The following is a 23,680-nucleotide window of genomic DNA, read 5'->3' on the forward strand; positions in this document are numbered from 1 at the left end:
AATTGGCACAAGTTTTACGCCGGATGCCCTTCTTGACGCAACTCCACATTACATGGAGAAATGTGGCAGGGGTGGGATTTGAACCGGGAACCTGCTGCACTGACCCCAAGTGCACTAACCACTTGGCCACCACCAAGCCTAGGCTAAGCGTTAGCTGGTCAAATTGATGCCAATGATTCACTGGACCAAGAACCATCATTTCAGTCTTATCAGAATTTAAAAGCAGGAAATTGCTGGGCATCCAGCTTTTCACTGATGCAAGAACCTGAAACTACAGCTGGACCCAAGGCCAGCAGAAAAAACACAAGTTCCGGTTTGGAGGCCTCAGTCTGTGAGACCGCCTGTCGGCAGGTCTGATTTAACGCTGTTGTTAACGCTGTGCACGTGTTACTCACTCTTTGCAGGCACTGGACACACGGGCTGGTACAGTGTATTTACAGTCCATGATCATGGTGAGGGTCTCGCTGTCGTTAGCCTCCTGAAAGGGCGGCTGACCACATACCAACATGAACAAGATCACACCCAAACTCCAGATATCTGAGGGAGAGAGAAACAGAAAGTCAAGAGCTCTGAATCACTTCACCATGAGAACATTTCTATTCAGGAGCAGCAACGTGTGATTAAGCACAGGTTGCTCATCATGTGATAGGTGTGCATGTGGGTGTGCTCGCATTATAATCAATTTATCTGCGTGTGTGTCCATTCAAGTGTGTTTATCTGCGTGCTGTTTGCACACGCATAATCCGAATTGTCAATGTGCAAACGCACCGGGCCGTAAAGACGCATGACTCATCCTAAACAAAGCCCCGCCCCCCTACACCACGAGCGCTGCAAATAGCACAAGAGTGACAAACGTTCTGTAGCCGACAGCAAACACCAACAGTATGCAATCAAGATAAGGCACAGGCTTTGATGTTCTAACTGGTATCAGATCATCTCTCCAGTTTGAATGTTTGAGTCTGCTGCAGCACACAGTTTGAGACAGTCAACGGCAACTTTGTACATTAAAGAGGAACATTTCTAAGCCCGTGGCACTGCCACAGCAGCATCAGCCTCCTTTCAATTGATCCACTGTTGCATCACTCAGCTTGGCCAACCGCATTTTTCTTTCTTCAGTGTTCCTGCCCTTTTTCTTCCAAATAGCTGAACACCAACAACAAGGAAAAATGGCAAACCTGTCAGCTCCTTGTGTCTGAAATTTTTTGATACACAGACAGACAGTCTGTAAGACCATGACACAGTCTTACAGGCTGTCTGTCTGTAAGCTCATGCAGACATCCTGTTCGTCTCCCAGGATGGCACAGGGAAGACGACAGACAGTTATCTTTATGTGAGGGAGCACAGACACGGACCACTGGCTTCATTTGGTAGTTTCAGCGGTGCCATGTTCGTGACTTGGAGGTAAGATGGTCTTGGGTCCAAACCTGACCTCTGCCTCTGTGCTTCCAAGTGCAGTTTTCACACAGTGCCCGGTTTCTCACAGGTTAGGTCACAAAGAACAGCAACAAACCACAGCGGCTGCTGGTTTACAGAAGAACAGGCTGAGAAGTCCATTAGAACATTTTCTTGCTCAGCAGAAAAACAGCAATATTCTCTCAGGCGGGGAAAAAAATATATCAGAGCAGCTCTAATCAACGATTTTTAAGTAACTTTCTCTTCAAACTCAAACTCACATGCCCTGAAATTGTACTGATTTGGCAGAATAGAGTGCTGATGAAACACAAAAAAAGCCAAATATTAACAAATCCAACTCAGGGGACTTGGTTTAAGTAGAGATAAAAAACTTTAAAAAGGGATACGTAAATGCATTTAACCACAGGCTCAGGAAGTGAAGGATTCTAAAAGGGTCCAACACCATCTTTAGACCAGACTTTGATGGGTTAGCGTCAGCAACCCAGAAGGTAGCCACGGGCTAACCAGAACTGTGCGTCATTAAACTCAACGAGACAGGAGACGACTCAAATTACAACCTCTTAGGTCTTGTTCCCACATTCTCACCACCACTGTCCCAGAACACACCACCTCACAGTTGTCATGGTGAATTGTGACCCTTTCCTTAAAATAAATAAACTCACAAGACTTCTCTACCACAACACCATGACCTTATGACAACGGAGAAGATGACTCATCATGACTTCGGACCTTCTCTGGGCCCAGACTCTGGAATACACTGCCCTCTGATATGCGTTCTATAACTGATGTTGGTCTTTTTAAGTCGAGGCTCAAAACTGATTTATTCAGGCTGGCTTTTAACACTGAGTAGCACACTGACACTTATCTTCTATTGTGTTTTCTTGTCTTGTTTTAATGTGTTTTGAATTTTTTTTAATTATTCTATATTATTTTTATTTTACTGTAAAGCACTTTGGTCACCTTAAGTGTTGTAAAGGGCTGTATAAATAAACATTGACTGATTGATTGATTGATTGATTGATTGATTGATGACTGACCACAAAACCACCATTTGCCGTGGTACCACCTGATCAGACTGTCCAATAATGCCCAGTTATGCCCTCACCCTGGCAACAAGACAGAGCAAGACCATTAGTTCAGAATGCTCTAAGCTGCTTCTTGTACCATCCCCAAAACCTCCCACAACCTGATAGTCCCAGTGGTGTTGTATATGTGCCTTTAGTCAGATGTGTAATGTGGCCCCGCCCTTCTGTGAAGATCACATAAATTTCCAGGATGAGTCTTCTAACCTTTTCGACTGTCAGATGGTGTGTCCTCTGCCCGTTTCAAAGGTTGCTTAATATATTCTAAAACACTTTCAATCATCAGCCATTTTGGAAATTGATGGTCACATAAATTATAAAAAAGACTGCATTTTTCATGTGAGCATAATTTCATATTACTACAGCCAAAGGCCAAACAGCAATTTTATTAACAGTGGCACTGAATGAACAGATCTGGCACTCAGCAGCAAGACGTACGTGCTGCTGATCGTGTGTCTGACATGTTCAACCGACAGGTTTAAACAAAATTAGTCTATCGTTATGTGAGAAATGTATTGAAATGTGAAATAAAATAAACAGCAGTAGTAATAATAATAATAATAATAATAATAATAATAATAATCTCTTTCTCACCATGTTAAAAAAAATCCATAATCCACATCCAAATCCCATCAGCACCAGATTTTTAACGTGTTTCTTCTTGATAAGATTATTTATTCACACAGACTTTGCCAAGATTGGATGAAAACTTGAGAAATCCGACAGACAATAACACAGCGGAAAAAAAACCCCAACAAATTCTTCAGTGGGGGTTATAAATTGTGGCCATGCCCCTTTCTGAAGATCAAAAAATTTTCCTTAAATTTTTTTGTCCCCAACAGCTTTCCAATAAAATAAATACAGAACGCAATGTTAAACTACCCTAGGTCATATGAGCATGCAATCAATGAAAGAGTGTGTAGAAAGAATGTAACCTTTTGACCCCCTTAGAATAGGTCAAGGTTAGCCATCTTTGAACTTGTCCAAGGTCTGTGTCCCAAGAATGCTCCCTGTGAATGTGAAGACCCTGGCAAGTAATAGGAATAGATTTATGCTGAGCACAGACAGACCGACGGACGGACGGACGCAAAGTCTTTGCAATACCAGAAGGCCATATTTTGGCCTCGGTAAAAATCAGTTTATCATGCCGTATCTCACAATTATACAACTCTTTTCCACCATGTTTGTTGAACACTGTTTAATCACGCTAACAATGAAACAGAAGGGGCCCAAACAACAGATGAGATAAATTTGACAATTTAAAACCACACAGTATAACACAGAGTGGTTTTGTTTCATTATGTTTAATTGCAAAATTTGATATTTTCTGCTTTTAATAACATGCATCTGAAAACATAATGCTTGTTAAAATTGAATTCTAATTGGCTAACTGTTTGATCTCACGGTACACCTGTGCTCCGCCACCACAGCTGCTCGACAGAGAGAAAGACAAGCTCGCGTCTACGCCGACTCTGAGCTCCTCGCGCGGTGTGTCCGTCAAAGCCACCAGGGGCACAGCTGAACGGCACCATGTGGAGTGACTCTGAGGCACTTTTAATTCCGACTCCACAAGTCCAACAAATATACAAAATGTGCACAATGTGCACAGCCGTCAGATACACACTTATGAGACCAGACCGGCCCAGAGGAAGCACACAGCCAATGTGGTGGATTAGAGGATAATTCCTGTCTGCCCCCCCCCCACCCCCCCCCCCCCCCCCGCCAGATGGCATCTGTTCTGAACACAGACTAGCACCAAAGTAAAAGGCATTAAATGCTGAGCCAATACCACGGCTCAACAAATGAGTGTTAAGGGTTGAATGAGGGAGTTGATAATGTTGTCTAAAATGAAAATGCTTCATTATGGCTGCCAAGTTCCCAATTCCATTTACTAAGAGTCCGTAATGGTTTAATTCAAGCCAAGTGTCTGGAACAGCCATCAGCAAAACCCAACCAAGCGTTCCATTTAGTAACACCGATCCATTTAAACTCGTTTAAAAACAAAACATGATAAATACACAAGCACTGGTGCTCAGACGAGAAGAGATACTTCCACCAAAAATGGAAAACAGTCTTATATCAACTGGCATTCAGGTAGCGTATAAAGCAAGAGCCGCCTGCTGGCTGGAGGAAGTACTGCACAGAGCACTCGGTCAGGCAAGACTACAGCAGTGATTCCCAACCTTTTTTCTTCTGAGCATTCTTCACTTGCACCCAAAGCTGGCGTCACACTGTGACACACAGAGCCAATGGATTAGGTACGCATTTAAGTATTTTGCTCTGTGGCTAAACTTGTGTAACCGGTCAGTCTCCCGTGGATTTTGCACATTAATGGACAGATGACATCACATTTCCACTGGCAACAGGGCTGCATTCAGCAGAAGGATTTTCATGGCTTCAAGAGGTGTACCATATTTTCCGGAGTATAAGTCGCACCTGTTAAAAAAGGCCTCTTGAAGAGGAAAAACCCATACATAAGGTGCACCGGAGCATAAGACGCACCTTTTTACTATATTATCAGGTCATTAATTTGGGGATATTTTTTGTGCATTACTGTAGTGTACTTTATTATTGGCATTTATGCTTGTAATATTGGGGTTTATTTTGTTTAATGCTTTCATTCCTGTGAAAGTCCCATATACAGTGGGGGAAATAAGTATTTGACCCCCTGTCAATTTTGCAGGTTTCCCAACTACAAAGAATGGAGAGGTCTGTAAATTGTATCGTAGGTACACTTCAACTGTGAGAGACAGAATCTAAAAAAAATATCCAGAAAATCACATTGTATGATTTTTAAAAAAATAATTTGCATTTTATTGCATAAAAAAAAAAAGTATCTGAGCCCCTACCAACCAGCAAGAATTCTGGCTCTCACAGACCTGTTAATTTTATTTAAGAAGCCCTCTTATTCTGCACTCTTTATCTGTATTAATTGCACCTGTCTGAACTTGTTACCTGTATAAAAGACACCTGTTTGCACACTCAATCAATCACACTCCAACCTGTTCACCATAGCCAAGACCAAAGAGCTGTCTAAGGACACCAGGGACAAAACTGTAGACCTGCACAAGGCTGGGATGGACTACAGGACAACAGGCAAGCAGCTTGGTAGAAGACAACAACTGTTATGATTATTTATTAGAAAGTGGAAGAAACACAAGATGACTGTCAATCTCCCTCGGTCTGGGATTCCATGCAAGATCTCACTTTGTGGGGTAAGGATGATTCTGAGAAAGCTCAGAACTACACAGGAGGACCTGGTCAATGACCTGAAGAGAGCTGGGACCACAGTCACAAAGATTACATTAGTAACACATGATGCTGTCATGGTTTAAAATCCTGCAGGGCAGCAAGGTCCTCCTGCTCAAGCCAGCACATGTCCAGGCCTGTTTGAAGTTCACCAGTGACCATCTGGATGATCCAGAGGAGGCATGGGAGAAGGTAATGTGGTCAGATGAGACCAAAATAGAGCTTTTTGGAATCAACTCCACTTACCATGTTAGAAGATGAGAACAACCCCAAGAAAACCATCCAACCGTGAAGCATGGGGGTGGAAGCATCATACTCTGGGGGTGCTCTTCTTCTACAAAGGGGACAGGACGACTGCACCGTACTGAAGGGAGGATGGATGGGGTCATGTATTGTGAGATTTTGGCAAACAACCTCCTTCCCTCAGTAAGAGCATTGAAGATGGGTCATGCATAGGTCTTCCAGCATGACAATGACCCCAAACACACAGCCAGGGAAACTAAGGAGGGGCTCCATAAGAAGCATTTCAAGGTCCTGACCTGAACTCAATAGAAAATCTTTGGAGGAAGCTGAAACTCCAAACCTGAAAGATTTGGAGAAGATCTGTATGGAGGAATGGACCAAAATCCCTGTTGCAGTGTGTGAAATCTTGGTCAAGAACTACAGGAAACGTCTGACATCTGTAATGACAGACAAATGTTTCTGTACCAATTGTTAAGCTCTGTTTTACTAGTGGGTCAAATATTTATTTTATGCAATAAAATGCAAATTAATTATTTAAAAATCATACAATGTGATTTACTGGATTTTTTATAGATTCTGTCTCTCACAGTTGAAGAGTACCTACGATAAAAATTACAGACCTCTCCATTCTTTGTAGGTGGGAAAACCTGCAAAACTGACAGGGGTCAAATACTTATTTTCCCCACTGTAAATATAAGTTATTATTATGAATAACAAATGCACGATTTTCCAGTGTATAAGTAGCAGGGCCTCCTAAACTAGTTGGAAAAAAACCCACAACTTACAGTATACTCTAGGAAAATACAGTATGCGTGCTGGGGGAAGCTGGATTTGAGCAGGATTCACCGAGGTCTGAACGCAAATGTTGACAGAATCCAGCTCGTGACACTACCTCTGTGTGCTGACAGTGTTTTCTCACTGTGCCAACATTCAGTTCAGCTGCATGGTGAGGACGTCACACAACTATGCAGTGCCATTCTGCCAAGAGCATCTGCCAAGTGCACAGAGGTCCAGATAAAAAATGAATAGCTGTGCTGCATGTTGCTGCATCAGGAACGGTTCTCTCTCTGCTCATACTGAATTCACACCCCACGCCGGAGCTGGTAAATCAGTCAGAAGTTCAGTCTGAAGCATCAGACAGCTACAGGAAATAAACACAAGTATTGTGAAAGTAAAAAACAAGTAGAGGATAAATGGTAAACAAGAGTCTAGGCCCCAAGAAAGCTCTCTCCTGATATCCTCTCAAAGGTTTGAGCACGCACAAAACTTTTTGACGTACTTGACAGACATGAGCGGACAAGAAACTCCTTTTGCAGATGGGAAAAAAGTCTTCTGTGGGACAAAAATGAATTTAAATGGAAATTCAAATTCCTATTACTATCCTCCGGCTTTCTTCCCACATCCGAAGACTCGCAGGTTAGGTGAACTGGAAAACTTTAAATCAGAGGTAAACTGAGTCCAGAAAGGGCCAAGAGGGTGCAGGTTTTATTGCAACCACACACCTCCACCAGGTGATTTCACTGATTAGCATCACTTTGAGCAGAAGGAATCAGTCAATTGGTGAAATCATCTGGTGGAGTGGGTGTTTGCAAAAAAAACCTCCGGTCCTTTCTGGAATTAGTTGGAGACCTCTGCTTTAAATTGTCAGTATGTGTGCATGCGGGTTGTTGAATGCGTTTGTTTGTCTGTACATGGCCCCGTGACAGACTGGCGTCCTGTCCAGGGTGACCACTGCCTGACACCCTATGACTGCTGTCTGCTGTGCTAGACTCCAGCCCCCACCACCACCACCACCCTTAATTGGAGTAAGCAGCTGAAGATGAGAAAGGTGAGTGAGTGAAATCCAAGTATTATAATATCGGTTTATTTTTTAAGTCTATAGTGAATATTTACTTTCCTTTTAATGCTGTCTGCAGAAGGAAGGGCATATGCGCATGCATGAGATTTTGTAATTACCGGAAGTTACCTTTGACCTCGCGTGATGCGCGTACATGGGGCGTGCACGTTAACATCCACAAGATGTCTGTAAATCACTTCAGAAGTGTTATCTGCTTTCAAAAACTGCATTTCTAGATTTAGAAGTGTTTATTTCTTGCTAACTTTTACAAAATACAACAAACATATTACATTTATAAAGAAATAAGTGTTTTGGGGCATTTTCCGTGGTCTTGGTGTATTTTGTTCAGATGAGCAGCCAGCTGACATCCCAATTCATCTCTACTCTGATTAGCTGGCACTGTGTGCTTCACAGCATTTCTCGCTCAAGTTGGGGGAAAGCCTTCACGTGATCTAGTATGATGTCGCTATGGTCCTCTATCACACTGTACGGGTCACTATCGAATGCAGTTCAAGGGCTGCCTGGTTGAGTTTTTCACCTTAGGGAAACTATTCATTAAATGTTTCCAGAAAATGCAAATTTGTTTATATTTGCAATGTCATATTATGAATCCCCTGTTTAAAGACTAATGAATAAAATTTTAGTGGTGCCAAAGAAAATTATTTTTTGGCTTAAACCTTAAAAAAAAAAAATCTAATGGACATACACATTTAAGAAAGGCTGAGTTAGCCCCATCTCTGCCCACCCCCAACCCCAAGAACAAACGGATTTATTCCAAATTTTCTTTATTGGGGGTAGGTGGCATTAGTATGATTGTCTCCCCCACTCCCTGTCCCCCAATTCTCTTTGGTGCATCCAAAGAAAATGCCCTTTTAATGAGTTTTGATTGTCAAGTGTGTTTGAGGAGCTCCATGTGTCTTTTGACTTTGAGTTATCCTCACCATTTATTTCATGTGCCAGTATTTTATTGTTTTTAAATCAACAATATTGCGGTTTTGTGGCTTCAATGCCAAATAAATCAAATCAAAATGTTATTATGACTTCATTTAATTGGTGAACATTTCATTTTGATATCATAAGAGCAGAAAAACCTCAGGCACCCGCTGTTATCTTTGCTGCCCTCGAAGGGAGGTTCAGACCACAGGTTGGGAACCAGAGGTATAAATAAGTGATTTTAGAAATTAATTCATCTTGTTGTTTTTAAAGTGTAAATCTTGTTTTTATGCTCCCTCATGTGGGTGCATCCCTAAATAATTGTTGCTATACCAAAAACAGCACATTTATTTGTAGCTAGCTCATAACATTTCTGTTGTTCAAACCCAAACACTGTGATCATGTATATTTCATTACAAAGTATAAAACCACAGCACATCAGTGTTCTGTGGTCGTCAGCTGGCTGCTTTATATGTTTTATGACACCAAGGAAAGATGCCGGGCAGTCTGGCTGAGCAGAAGTCCATCATGAGCAAAAAAAGAAATCAATACCTAAAAAGGATCCAGGCACATAGCAGAGCCAAGTGATGTGCTCCTGTAAGTGTGGTCATGTTGTTGAATCACTGAAAATCATCACCAGCAAACACCGGCCAGCTTTCTCTTTACACAGCACACTCGTCCCTGAAACACCACAGCCCGGTCAGAGACAGTGCAGTGCTGCTTTGGTCTGCAGCTCTAAATGAAACTAAGGATTTTATGACACGGTTGACCCCAGCAATGAAGGAGTAATTCCAAGGTAATGATTGCCATGTGTGTATTTAGAATCTGGCTCTTGTGTTTTCATATCTGGACATAGACAAATCCAGAGTACTATACTGTGATCACAAACCAGAATGTGAATATTAACTCCTGAATAAAGCCTTGCTAATAAGGACAATAAATTAGTAGTTGATGCTCCTTCAATTTTGACTGTGAAAAGATGGGCAGCCTGAACCAAAGTTGACCTATTGTGCCCTTCAGCAACACATATGGAGATGTCAGCACTTCATACACACACTCATCACATAATGCTCGCTGTCACCAGCAGGCCAGCAGCTGTTGGGTCTGTTTAAGATCTGTCATATGCAGACGTTCTACAGTGTTGCCTCATCACTGTTTCCGTCTAATTTGAGCTACTTTGAAATGGTACAGATTCTTCTTTTTGTCACTTCCACCTTACGGGCCGGAAGCATGAAGGTTTGCAGGGAGCACGTGAACCATTGTAACGTCATTGAAGCTCAATGATAAACTTTAAAGAAAGTTTTTGGATTCTTAAATCTGCAGCTGCAATTTTGATGATTATGGGGGATTCCATTTAGAAAAATCAGTGGCTGGAAATGTCACAACAGTAACAGTCAACTGCAGGAAGGACGGTCCTGTTTTAGATTAATCTCACTGGTTGGGGGGAGACTCCAAAATCAAAGTTCACACATCATCACAGAGCTGCACAGTTTGTAAATTTACCCACCCTCGACAGCATTAAAGTTTTTTTCTTTTTTAGATAAACTGAGTGCTTGATAAAGCTGAAGAGATGAACCAGAAATGCTGCCTGTTCTAATGATACTTTCTCATCCACTCCTCATGTCTGTTACATTCATGATTCAGTGTCAACCTGCAGCGACTTGTAAAAATCAGTGATGAAGTGCGCCATGGGGAAAAAAGAAAAACCTGAAAGTTGTTGGTAAGGACTGAAGGCCCGAAGGTGCTGGTAGGGAGTCTGGGGGTTCTCTCCCAGAAAAATATTAAATCTCAGATGCATTCTGTTGCATTTTCAGGTAGGGATGGGTATTGATAAGATTTTATCGATATCGATGCCATTATCGATTCTGCTTATCGATCCGATTCCTTATCGATTCCCTTATCGATACATCTTGTGAATTTTGTACAAAAAGTAGGCTTTACAGGTTTTCTATGTATTTCATTGAGTCTTAAAGTAAATAAATATGAAATTGGTCACCTGATTGATCTGGACATAAATAAAAATAAAACGGTGTTTCGCTTTGAAGTTAAATTCCGACTGGACTCTATCGTTCTAACTTGACTCAGCAGAGAGCCGCGCAGTGTTTGGAGCTGTGTGAACAGAACGGAGGACGATTCTGTTTCTTTCTCGCAACAAGACAGGAGTCCCAGTTAGTAACTTTAATCTGCACAAAAGTGACTCACAATTTCACATATTCAGGGATGAAAGTGGTGAAAAACAAAAAAAAGATGAAACCCAAAATTACCCCCCAACACCACCTGCACAAAAATGTTTGAATTCTAGAAGCTCTGAAATGCAATCTGGGACTATTCCAGATGATAAACTGGAGTGACTGCAGCATCCATTTAGGTGAGGGGAAGAAAAAAAAAAAAAACTTTCCTTATTCAAATTCATTCCAGTAGTATTCTGCTCTTACAAGGATGCAGCAGTTTTCTAGTTTGGCAGATAGTTCTGGAGGAAATCACTGAAGAAATTAACACATTGAAAATATGGTTTGACTGAAACAAACTGTCATTAAACTTAAATAAGACAGGGATGAAATGGAGGTGTAAGAGTCACTAGGTGTTCACAGGAAACACCTATTTATTTCTGTATGTATGTATTTATTATTTATTTATGTATGTTCATTGTTAGTTGGTTTTATATTTCTGTTGTGTTTCTATTCAGGTTCTTTTGTCTCTTTCTCTAAAATTGTATATAATAACTAATCATTAGGTTATTAATCTATAAACGAAAATAAATTTTAAAAATATTACAATTTGTAATACATTTGACTATTTTACGACAACAAACGTTTATTATCCAGAAAACTGTTGTGTGGGCCGCTGAAGAGGAGGTACTGCTGGCCCACCACCACCAGAGGGCGCCCTGCCTGGAGTGCGGGCTCCAGACATCGGAGGGCGCTGCCGCCTCACAGGAGCAGCCAGGGTGACAGCTGTCACCCATCACCTGAGACAGCTGATATCAATCACCAGGGAGGTATATCAGCAGGAAGGCATCTCCACCTCATTGCCGAGATATCGCTCTACTAAGGAGGTAACGAACTCAGCCAGTTGTGTTATTCAGAGAAGTAATACTTTGTTGCTTGTGCTTAGGTCAGCTGAAGACCGTATTGGACGTGGTTGGATAAGTACTCACATTCCAATCCTACAGTGCTGTTTTTGAGTAGGTGGAGGTGGTGTTTCCACCCTGTGTGTTGCTGGGTGCGGCCGCACCCACACCTGACTGTTTCTGTTCCTTGCCAGCAGTACCGGATCCGACGAGCGGAGGCAGTGGCCACCTGGGAGTTCGGGACTTGGCGGCTCCAGTATTCCCGGGGTTCGGTGGCAGAGGAAATCGGGTGGTTCCGGTTCGACTCGGACAGACGTCTCCTATCGTCGAGCCTGCCCACACGACACCATTGGAATTCGGCTTACTGCTATAATTGTAATCTGTTGTGTTTGTTGTGCATGTTCACAACAGTAAAGCTTTGTGATTTGACTTCCTCCATTGTCCGTTCATTTGCGCCCCCTGTTGTGGGTCCGTGTACCTACACTTTCACAACAGAAAACAAATGCACCGGAACGTGATGACAGCTGCAACTGCTTAATGCTAACTTTAACATTGAAAATGCCATAGACATGCTAACATATTAGCATCGCTCCTGTTTTTAAGTTATAAAATACATCTATCAACTGTTTCAGAAGACCATAACAGGTGGGTTTAACATAAAAAAGGTAAATAATACTCACAGACGTATGCTCTTTAGGGTTTAGCGGGGGAAAATTAAGATAAAGCGAAAGGAAAAAAAATGAATAAACAAAGCACTGCTTTAATCTGCGAACCACTGCTTCGATTGGTTCAAGGTTCAAAGCAAAGACACGCTGCAGAAAAGTTGATTATGGACCCGTTGCAGGGTCTGTAATCAATGTAGAGAAATGATCATTTTCCTGACAAACACCCCCAAAAACAACGGCCACTCTAAAGGACCGATAACGGAAAAAAAGCTTATTGATGTCGGTGGATCGAATAATTTCTTAACGATACCTGAAAGGAACCAGTTCTCGATATCCATCCCTATTTTCAGGTCTATTTACCAACCAAAAAATCTCCAAAATTATTTTTTTTTGTTGGGTCAGGTTAATCTTTTCACCCAGAGGAGTCTTTTGAATCTATTTTCCCATATTGCCAAGATGACAAAACTATAATCCACAGTCTGTCTCATGGATTAGAATACAGTGTTATTACAATTTCATAAAAACCACATATTCACACTGGACTGCTACTGTTCTCTCTCTACATTTATCAAAACATCTGACTACAGTAATTTGTGCTTTTATAACAACTGATATGTTAAAATAAACTAAAATAAAATCTGATACAAGTAAAAGCTACCTCTACTGATCATTAAGTGACCAATATAAGTTTTAGCTCTCAGGAACACTGATTTGGGTTTAAATTAGATTCCCATTCACTTCTATAAATGGAAACACAGTAACACGGATTTTTCCGTCCACTGCTGACATCAGCATTTCTGGGATACTCAGAACTTATATGTTGTACAAAATGACACACAAATGTTTTTCACATCAATATCTGACTTCTATGAGGATGTTAAATATTTGTCATAGTTTTGTCTCAACTCAACCTTTATTTCTAAAACACGTTTAAAACCTCAGCAGTCAACCAAGGTGCTGTACATAATTAAAAAATTATGTCTCAGCAAAGGCATTGCCAAACAATTTCACAAATACAGACCACAGACTAAATCCAACACACTGCAAGAAAACAAAAATAACCTCTTTCTTCTTCTTTCGAGTTTATTGGCAGTCTGCAAACCAGCACAGCGCATTACTGCCACCAACTGCTTGGGTGTGAGGCATTAATGAATTCTGACGTATGCCATCAAAAATAACCTGGAAACGTTCACCACATAAGGCAAAAACCCGGATTTCCGAGAATTTTAGGAAGACTTTCATCACTGAAAAATGCACATGCAGTCATGCACGCATGCAATTAAGAGTTTAACACTGGCCGTGACCGTCAGAGTGCGCAGCCTTCAAACATGGAGTGCTACAGCAGCCTCTGTTAAGTGACTTTTCAGGTTTATTTTTGTTGTTTTTTTACCCATCTACAGCTTCAATTTGCATCTACTATTTAATTCAACTCATTTGTCTAGAGCAGCTAGTGAAGTAACCACAAATGAGGTAATATTCATCAAAGACTTTTTACAAAAGCTGAAAGACAATTCACAAGCAACATCTCACAGCTGGTGGTGCAGTGTGTGGTTTAGAGAATATGTGAAGCAATTACTTTATTTTTCTGGACTATAAGTCACATGTATAAGTCACAAGTATTAGTCCTAACTGTCCATCATGAAGAAGTAAACAAAAAAGAGAAATCCCACCAATCTGTAAGTCAAATTCATTTTTAAAACCTGGTGGTACTGCTTCATGCAACAAGAAGCAAAACTAATTTAATTAGCACTATATATTTATAATGCAAATACTGTATTAGCGAGCACAAACTTACAGGCAAATTAATCTCATTGCATGAGGCACAAGGGCAAACCTTTGCTGGTGGCTACTGTATAGACAATCATAGGCGAGCTAAACGTTCAACGTGATCAACATTTGAAAACTTGCCACATTATTTATTTATAAAGCACCACATTAGCAAACAGAAGCCAAAGAGATAATTAATGTTACTGTACAAGACCAAAATCAAATGGCACTGCATCAAGAACAGTCATTCATCAATAGGTGACATAAGCAAATGGGCAAGGGAAACCTTTGTCAAGCACTACAACACAGAGCTACATGCACAAATGCTACTTAAAACATTGCAGTGCAAAAAAGGACCTTATGTTAATGTTGTCTAGAAGTGCCATGAGCTTCTCTTGGCTCTGGGGCATCTGGTTTGATCCATCACACAGTGGAAAGGTATTGTGGTCAGACAAACTGTTAAATTAGTGTAAATTCCAGTATGTCATATCAGAGAGAACTCCCTTGTACATTAGTCATGAAAGCTGAGGACTATGGGAGTTTGTTTGATTTTGTTGCTTGTTTTTGTTTTTGAATAAACAAATTTGCCTTGCTTGACATTGCACATCACATGGTGTGACTACTGTGAAAGTGCACATCACGATCATGATGCTAAAACAATATATCGTGCAGCCCTAACAGAAAATGACCCAAGAAACAGTATTTTTATGGTGTAGTCAGGTGGTTGATTCCCAGACACTTGGTAAATTCAGCATCAGCACTGACACGATCCAGTGGACAGACTGTTGCATCCTGAGTGATGAGGGACATGGCCACAGCACTGCAATTACACTCAACCTAACCCCGAAGAAAAGCACTCCAACTGACAGAAGCCCACAGGGCCTGAAGCAGGAGCAATTAAGTGTCAAGGTTTCCTGTGCAGGATTTATGCAGGATTTTTTTCCTGGGCAACTCCAAATGTTAATTGTATCACTGGGGCATATTTCTCCCCGTCCTGCAGCAAGAGAAAGAGCAACAGATGTCGCAACGAAGCGTGGAGCAGTGAGGGCGAGTGACGCAGACAGCATGAAGTTTTTAGCTTCCTGGATGAAAAGTAACAGCAGTGTATCTGCCTGATTTCATTTATTTATTTATTTTTAAGTCTTTTCCGAATAAGGGAGAAAGGAGAACCTACTCGACTATGGCCTCGCGGTCAGCGATGTCTCCCAACACCATGCGCTGGATGATGCTGTTGTGTTCCTCCTCCGACAGGTGCTTGTGGGAGACCAGGGGGTGTTGTACTTAGTGGCTGGGGATGGGTCGACCCCCTGCAGCCAGGCGTGGCTCTCGATCTCCTCTAAGGAGGCCCGCCGTTTAGGGTCCCGCTGAAGCATTTGGTCTATGAGGCTGCAGTCATGTGGAGAGAGCAAAGGAGAAGAAAAGAAGAGGATGTGTCATTTCTACATACACACAATGAAACGTTTAACTCATCCTAACTTATAGTTAGATACACAATCGAATCCACTAGGAGCAGTGGGCAGCCACAGTTTGGCACCCGGGGACCAAATCCAGGTCTAGAGACACTGCTTTGGTCAAGAACAATGAAAGGATGGATTTATGAAGTCTATCACCAAAGACACACACATATAACATGTTGGTGGGGGAGGTAAGATGATGGTGACAATGAGTTGGTGTTTGTTGCTTGTTGGGCTTTCCCGGGGACGTGGCCAGATCGTGGTTAACATGCACAGTGTCTAATGATGACGGACATGTAGAAGATGATGAATCAAGCTTTTACTGCACAGCAGAAAACACAAAGGAAGCACTTCATAAGAGGAAGCAATGACTGATTGTAGGGAAAGTGTTTCCCTGTGCTGTGCATCAATGATGTTTCGCACACATGAGCACCATGAGTACCAGTTATGTGCACCCCTGTATATATAAATATACATATGAGCTATTTTGTGTGTTCTAGATGTGCTGTGTTGGTTCAGTTGGAGTGCAGCATAAAATTTACTCAAAAGAAACTCTTTAAATTTAAGGTCACTTACAGTAGTGTTCAGAATAAGTAGTGCTATGTGACTAAAAAGATTAATCCAGGTTTTGAGTATATTTTCTTATTGTTACATGGGAAACGAGGTACCAGTAGATTCAGTAGATTCTCACAAATCCAATAAGACCAAGCATTCATGATATGCACACTCTTAAGGCTATGAAATTGGGCTATTAGTAAAAAAAAGTAGAAAGGGGGTGTTCACAATAATAGTAGTATCTGCGGTTGATGCTACAAACTCAAAACTATTATGTTCAAACTGCTTTTTTAGCAAGCCTATGAATCACTAAACTAGTATCTACGAGGCATTAATTTTGTTGGTTTGGAACCAAGATTTTGCTCGTTTACTAGTGTGCTTGGGGTCATTGTCTTGTTGAAACACCCATTTCAAGGGCATGTCCTCTTCAGCATAAGGCAACATAGTAGGAGAAACATGCCCATATCATGATGCTTGCACCACCATGCTTCACTGTCTTCACTGTGAACTGTGGCTTGAATTCAGAGTTTGGGGGTCGTCTCACAAACTGTCTGCGGCCCTTGGACCCAAAAAGACAATTTTACTCTCATCAGTCCACAAAATATTCCTCCATTTCTCTTTAGGCCAGTTGATGTGTTCTTTGGCAAATTGTAACCTCTTCTGCATGTCTTTTATTTAACAGAGGGACTTTGCGGGGGATTCTTGCAAATAAATTAGCTTCACACAGGTGTCTTCTAACTGTCACAGCACTTACAGGTAACTCCAGACTGTCTTTGATCATCCTGGAGCTGATCAATGGGTGAGCCTTTGCCATTCTGGTTATTCTTCTATCCATTTTGATGGTTGTTTTCCGTTTTCTTCCACATGTCTCTGGTTTTTTGTCCATTTTAAAGCACTGGAGATCATTGTAGATGAACAGCCTATAATTTTTTGCACCTGCGTATAGGTTTTCCCCTCTCCAATCAACTTTTTAATCAAACTACGCTGTTCTTCTGAACAATGTCTTGAACATCCCATTGTCTTCAGGCTTTCAAAGAGAAAAGCATGTTCAACAGGTGCTGGCTTCATCCTTAAATAGGGGACACCTGATTCAGCCCTGTTTGTTCCACAAAATTGACGAACTCACTGAATGAATGCCACACTACGTGAACCCCCGTTTTCTACTTTTTTTACTAATAGCCCAATTTCATAGCCTTAAGAGTGTGCATATCATGAATGCGTGGTCTTGTTGGATTTGTGAGAATCTACTGAATCTACTGGTACCTTGTTTGCCATGTAACAATAAGAATATACTCAAAACCTGGATTAATCTTTTTAGTCACATAGCACTACTATTATTCTGAACACTACTGTATAAAAATTAATCAGTAAAGCCCACGGAGGAGAACAGCAGTAGGTGGCAGCGCCATTGGCCATCCTGCCAAGCTCATTAAAAGATGGAAACACTGGAAGTCCCAACAACATGCATGAAAGCATCCTCTCTCAGTCCATGGGCCAAGCAAGATTTTGGTACCACTTAAGGTGATGAACAACACATAGAATCCAGCCTCAGTGCACCATGGTCTTCAGAAAAATGTGAACCATTCTAAGGCGGTAGCTATCGCCAGCTAGAGATCAATGAATCACACAGAGATCAAAATGCAATCCAATCATATTGAAAACAGATTGAAAATAGATAGTTCAAGCTATACCTTTTGGAACCATTATCATCAGACAAATAATGTGGTATAGTTTTCAACATGATTTAAGTATTTTTTACATTTTGACCTCTGTGTAAGTCTTCATTGACCCTTACCTGGCTGTAACTACCACCCTGGGACAGTTATCCTACATTTTTGTGTAGGTCATGGTACAATGAGGCTAGATTGTGTCGTTTCGTCACCTTACATGGTACTGATTAGGTCAAAATTGATGACTGGCTCATAGATGACCTGAACTAATTCAAGACCTTTACACAATTGAGAAAGAGCACAAATTTGGAAGTATGAACAACCAATTCTAACAGCCTCCTTTTCCGGTAGAGGACAATAAGCTCTACACAAACGAACACCAGCTGAATTAAGGTCCAGACATTTAGGTTGTTGCAGAGCTGTGTGCAGGTGGTTAATGTGCTTGCCTCCAATTAAGATGGTCCCAGGTTTGAATCCACCTGTGTAAATTTTCCTTGTACACATGAAGTCGTGTCAGGAAGGCCATCCGGTGAAAATCTACAGCCAATCAACATGCAAATCCAAACCAGATGCTCTGTGAGCATGAAGGTTTTACTCCTTGTCCCTGCAGGGTTTGTCTTTGCACCCTCCTGTGCTGTGTAAACCCGTTCACTGGCTGCTGTGTGCAGGGAATCAACATGTCTTCATTTTCTCTCCATATCTCTCCTGTGTCTGTGTGGATGTGTTCGGTTTTCCAGCTCTTTATTCCCCGTCGACTCACCAAAACACATTTACACGCCTCAGTTAATTAATTATTCACTTACTCCTTTTGTTTCTTGCCCAATCACCCACCTGCCTGCTTCTGAGCTGTGATTGTTTTTGTCATGCTTGACTTTAATTTCCAGAGATTAGATTCAGGGGAAAAAGTTTTATGTATTTGTAGCACTGATTTGCTGCATTATTTTTGTGTTGATGGTAATTTAGTTCTTCTCACGGTTCTTTTCTTCTTTTCACACAGTAACACTTTCTGTGGATGATGGGCACGTAGTTTGATCGGAAGCCTATTGCACACATGCACACACACACCACAAAAAAAAGCGATGGTGCCGCAAACAGCTGCCTCAGTGTTTTGGTGTGCATTCCTTTATTTTTGTGTGTTACTCCTATGATAGGCAACGGTTTCTGGATCTCTTTCACCCGCACAGAGCTCATGAAGAGCAGAGGAATAACGCCAGTGGATTTTGTCCCATTGATCTAGAGTCTTCAGTGGATTTACTGAGCATACTGGCCAAACGTACCCCCACCTTGGCCCGCACAGTAAAACGCCGGAGGAGGGAGAGATGCGCCAGAGCGCTAGTATGGCTTTGCCGTCACAGCCACAGTACACCGCAAACCAGGAATATTCCTCTCCAGTGTGCGCTCTCTGCAAAATAAAATAGACGAACTCCAGCTATTGGTGGGGAAAAGCAGAGATTTAACCACATCTGCTGTTTTGTGCTTCACAGAGAGGTGCCTCTGTGGATCGATACCGGCAAAACAAAAAGTGGCAGAATCTGTTTTTATGTCAACAGTGGCTGGTGTAACGACGTGACTGATCTGGAAAATTATTTTACTAATTGCAAACCGTTCTACTTACCCGTGAATTCTCCTCATTCATTCTGGTCAGTGCTTACATCCCCCGCCAGCTAATGTGCACGAAGCACAACACACTCACTGACCAGATACTGCATGTGGAGTGGACTAATCCATACTCTTTAGTCCAGTCACGTTGAGTACCGTCGCGTTGCTCTAACTTGCGCTGAAACCACTTAATTTCTGCATCGAGCACCGATTCGCTTCGTCTTTGTATCACTCACGCTGTTCTGGTGTTGAGCTACATCGACTCGGCACTGGGTTGCTTCCACATGGCGTCGTCATGACACCGCATGACGCAACTCGAAGTGGGCAAGGTGTGAGAACTGATGTTGGAGTTTCTCAGAGTACAGCCATTAACATTCCCTGACCGCCTTCCCAAACGTGTACTTTGACACAGAAATTAAGTGGTTTCAGCAAAAAGAGCGCATAAAAAATGCTGATTGCAGCCTGACTGCTGCTGCAGCTCCTCGCTCTTAAATTCTCTCACAACTGTGTTTAAATAAAGTCCATAAAAGTCCTGCTCACAGACTGATTGCCAGAGACAGGACCTGTCCACATTCAGTAAAAAGTCTGGATATCTCCAGTCCACTCACGGACGACCGTTCACGCGTTGCACATGTGAGCAATTAAAAGAAAGAAAATAAGCTGGATGGCTGCAGGGCAGTTCCTCCCTCTCTCCTCAAACTCTCTCATCATTCTGTTAAATAAAGGACAAAAAGGACATAAGCCCTGCTCACAGACTGATTTGCCAGAGACAGGACATGTCCACATCAAGTTATAACTCCAGACATCTCACATTTACTCATGGATGGTTCGTTTCACGTGCGTGCCATGAAGCTCGCGGTCAAGGAAGAAAGATAAACTATAAACGAACACAGAGCACAGACCTGCAGATCAGCACAAGAACAAATATAAACTAGAAGAGAAATCAGACTGCACAGTGTGGCTGCAGCCACACTGTGCACTCTGATTTCTCTGTGCAGACGACCAGCAGGCTGCGTCCTCACCCTCCTCTCTCCACCTGCTGCGCGCACACTGACGCAGACATTCCTACGTGTCATGACACACACGAAGCAACTTGAAGCAGGTCCAGTGTGAAATGGGCTAAACCTGACCTTGTCCCCGCTCTTGAAAGCCCCCAAGACAAATTACCCTGTACAATCAACAGAGAGATGAAAAGAAATTCGGAGAATCCCTCTTGAGAGTGTGGCAATGTCATCACAAACGTCAATGTGTGTGGGTTGCACCTGTAATCCAAAGAAGAGCGTGGATTCAACATGTAATCAATTATTGAACTATGCAGAAAAACAAGAGATAAAGTGGGAAACCTTTGGTATCAAATGTTAATTGATGCTTCTGTACAGTCTGTAAATAAAAAACGAAGCAGTGCTTCAATCTGCTGCTTCATTGATTCATTTCGCTTACCTTAATTTTTCCCCGCTAAAAACCCCAAAGAGCATATTGTCTGTGTGTAATATTTACCTTTTTTATGTTAACCAAACCTGTTATGGTCTTCTAAAATGATAGATGTATTTTGTAACTTAAAACGGGACGATGCTAACGTGTTAGCATGTCTGGCGTTTTCAATGTTAAAGTTAGCATTAAGATGTTCACATCTCAGCACGTTTGTGTGCATTTGTTTTCTGTATAATAATTAAGGCTCAGCATTCATTGTCGTAAAAGAGTCAACCTGTAATTTACAATACAATTTAGAGAAAGAGACAAAAGAACCTGATGAAACAAAACACAACAGAAAAGATAAACCAACTAACAATAAAAATAAACAAAAAAGGAATAACTGTTTCCTGTGAAACCTAGTGACTCACACCTCCACTTCATCCCTGTTTATTTAAGTTTAATGACAATTTGTTTAGGTCAAACCATATTTTCAATTTGTTAATTTTCTTCAGTGATTTCCTCCAGGAACTATCTGCCAAGCTAGAAAACTGCTTGCATCCTTGTAAGAGCATAATACTACTGGAATGAATCTAAATTGGGAATCTGAGTTGGGTTTTTTCTCACCCAAAATGGATGCTGCACTCACTGCAGTTTATTGTCTGGAATAGTCCCAGATTGCATTTTCAGAGCTTCTAGAATTCAGGACATTTTCGTGTAGGTGGTGTTGGGGGAGTAATTTTGAGTTTCAGCTTTTTGTTTTTCACCACTTTCATCCCTGAATTTCAACTGTGAGTCACTTTTGTGCCAGATTAAAGTTATAACTGGGACTCCTGTCTTGTTGCGAGGAAAGAAATGAGAATCGTCCTCCATTCTGTTCACACAGCTCCACAATACTGTGCGGCTCTCTGATGAGTCAAGTAGAAGGATAGAGTTCAGTCAGAATTAATAACTTCAAAGCGGAACGCCGTTTAAATCAAATGCCACCTCTTTCCAAATGTTTTAATACAAACAAACTGCAATCTATCAAAATGTTTTTTCCTCCCAAAATGAGATTTCCTGCGCTGATGCGCAGCAGCTGGCTGAGCCCAGCTCAGAGGTATGGAGAGACAGTCATGCCAAAATGTCTGAAAGGAAATGCTTTTGACAAAAACTACAGATTTATTTATTTTTATTTTGTCCAGAGATCAAGGATCCATTGATCAATTTAAAATGTTGTTTGACATAGAAAACCTGTAAAGCTTACTTTTTATTACACAGACAAATTACCAGAGGGTATCGATAAGGGAATTGCCTAAGGAATCGGATTGATAAGCGGAATCGATAATGGCATCAATATCGATAACATCTTATCAATACCCATCCTATATATAACAGCCATATACATAAAGGAATTATTAACCTCGCTTGCTTGGTCTGTACAGGAATATCAGACATCTGTGCTTTTCGCACGGGACCTCGCCAACACTTGTCCGTAGTGTCAACACGGTCAGCCTGATATTTTTCCCGTACAGACCTCGCGCTTCGGTTAATAATCCTTTAGTATTGTCCTTTTTGAGGTCAGTTTTGTAAATGGTTTGTGCACAAAATCAAATTCCAGTAACCTTATTCTTCAGATTTTACTGTTGACAGAACAACACGTTTACAACACTTTGAGTTAACTTGTGTTCCTCACTAGAAGGAAAAAAAATAACTCAGTATATCCAAAAAATCTTAAATTGGCGTAAATTCTGTTGTACCAGACAGACTTGACTTGAAGGTGACAAAAGTCATGGAAGATGAGAATTGTGCACGTTTTTTCATCCAGCAACAGTACGTTGTAAGTTGACACGTTTGGTTTAATTTGCTTTTCTCAGCATCACACTTCCTGCAAAGCGGCTGTTGCACATGTGCACAATAATCACTGCTCAGATGGTGTATCATGCAGACGTAGTTAATGGCTGTGTAAGGTTGGTGAGTTTAGACCTCACCCATGTGAAGCGCCTTGGGGCGACTTTGTTGTGATTTGATGATATATAAATAATTGAACTGAATGTGGAAATGTATTCAGATACTGCTGGTACATGCTCAGAGGATGCTTCAGTGTTTATGAAATAGTAGACAGTGGAATTAAAGCTTTGAAGCGGAGCAGGAGTCAGAGCGGTCCTCTGCATCCAGGAAAACAGGGACCATGTGCGTCACATGGTTAGCATCGCTCACCAAAGAATAATCAGACAGAAGAATGTATTATTGGTGGGTACTACCAGACCTCACCCTGTTCCCAATATGAAATGATAAATATTATAATGGTTTTCATAATCACTGTAGTGAAAGTATGAAACCAGCAGCACTTCAGATGGTAGAGCATCACTGACAGGCGTGTGCGACCAAAAGGATACTATATTTTAATAATAATAATAATGACAACAATCCGAGAAAGACATCACAGTTGGGCTCAAACCCTTCATCCAATGTGATGCATGTGTGGAAGAGGTTGGGTTATTTTGGATCTGCAGCACAACTTCAAACTGCTGAAAGTGAGTGAAAGCTATGGAAAACTCCATACTGTACTAAAATGAGGTGCTGTCAGCCAACAGAAGCAGGTTGGAAATTCTACAACGGAGGCCTGTGTGGATAATTCACTGGTGAGTGACAGGGTTTAAAAAAATAGCCAGGCACTCGGTATGACACAAATGCCTCTTCTACTCTGCAGTCAGCTCATCAGGTTGCTCACAGCTACCTCAGCTTCAATTG

General features: G+C 41.5%; 1 protein-coding gene across 5 annotated transcripts in view; it reads right to left on the reverse strand.

Moving 5' to 3' along the window:
- The window catches only part of snrka (SNF related kinase a), a 157,926-nt gene that overhangs the window by 25,962 nt on the left and 108,284 nt on the right, over positions 1–23,680 (reverse strand). For all 5 annotated transcript variants that reach the window (XR_004561673.1, XR_004561672.1, XM_034173906.1 and 2 more), the window contains exon 3: positions 396–537. Coding sequence is in view for 3 of the 5 variants with exons in the window: in XM_034173906.1 (XP_034029797.1) it covers positions 396–537 (142 nt within the window). In the remaining 2 variants the exon portion in view is untranslated. The remainder of the gene's footprint in view (positions 1–395; positions 538–23,680) is intronic.

The sequence above is a fragment of the Thalassophryne amazonica genome, chromosome 7, assembly GCF_902500255.1.
Source record: "Thalassophryne amazonica chromosome 7, fThaAma1.1, whole genome shotgun sequence".
NCBI lineage: Eukaryota > Metazoa > Chordata > Actinopteri > Batrachoidiformes > Batrachoididae > Thalassophryne > Thalassophryne amazonica.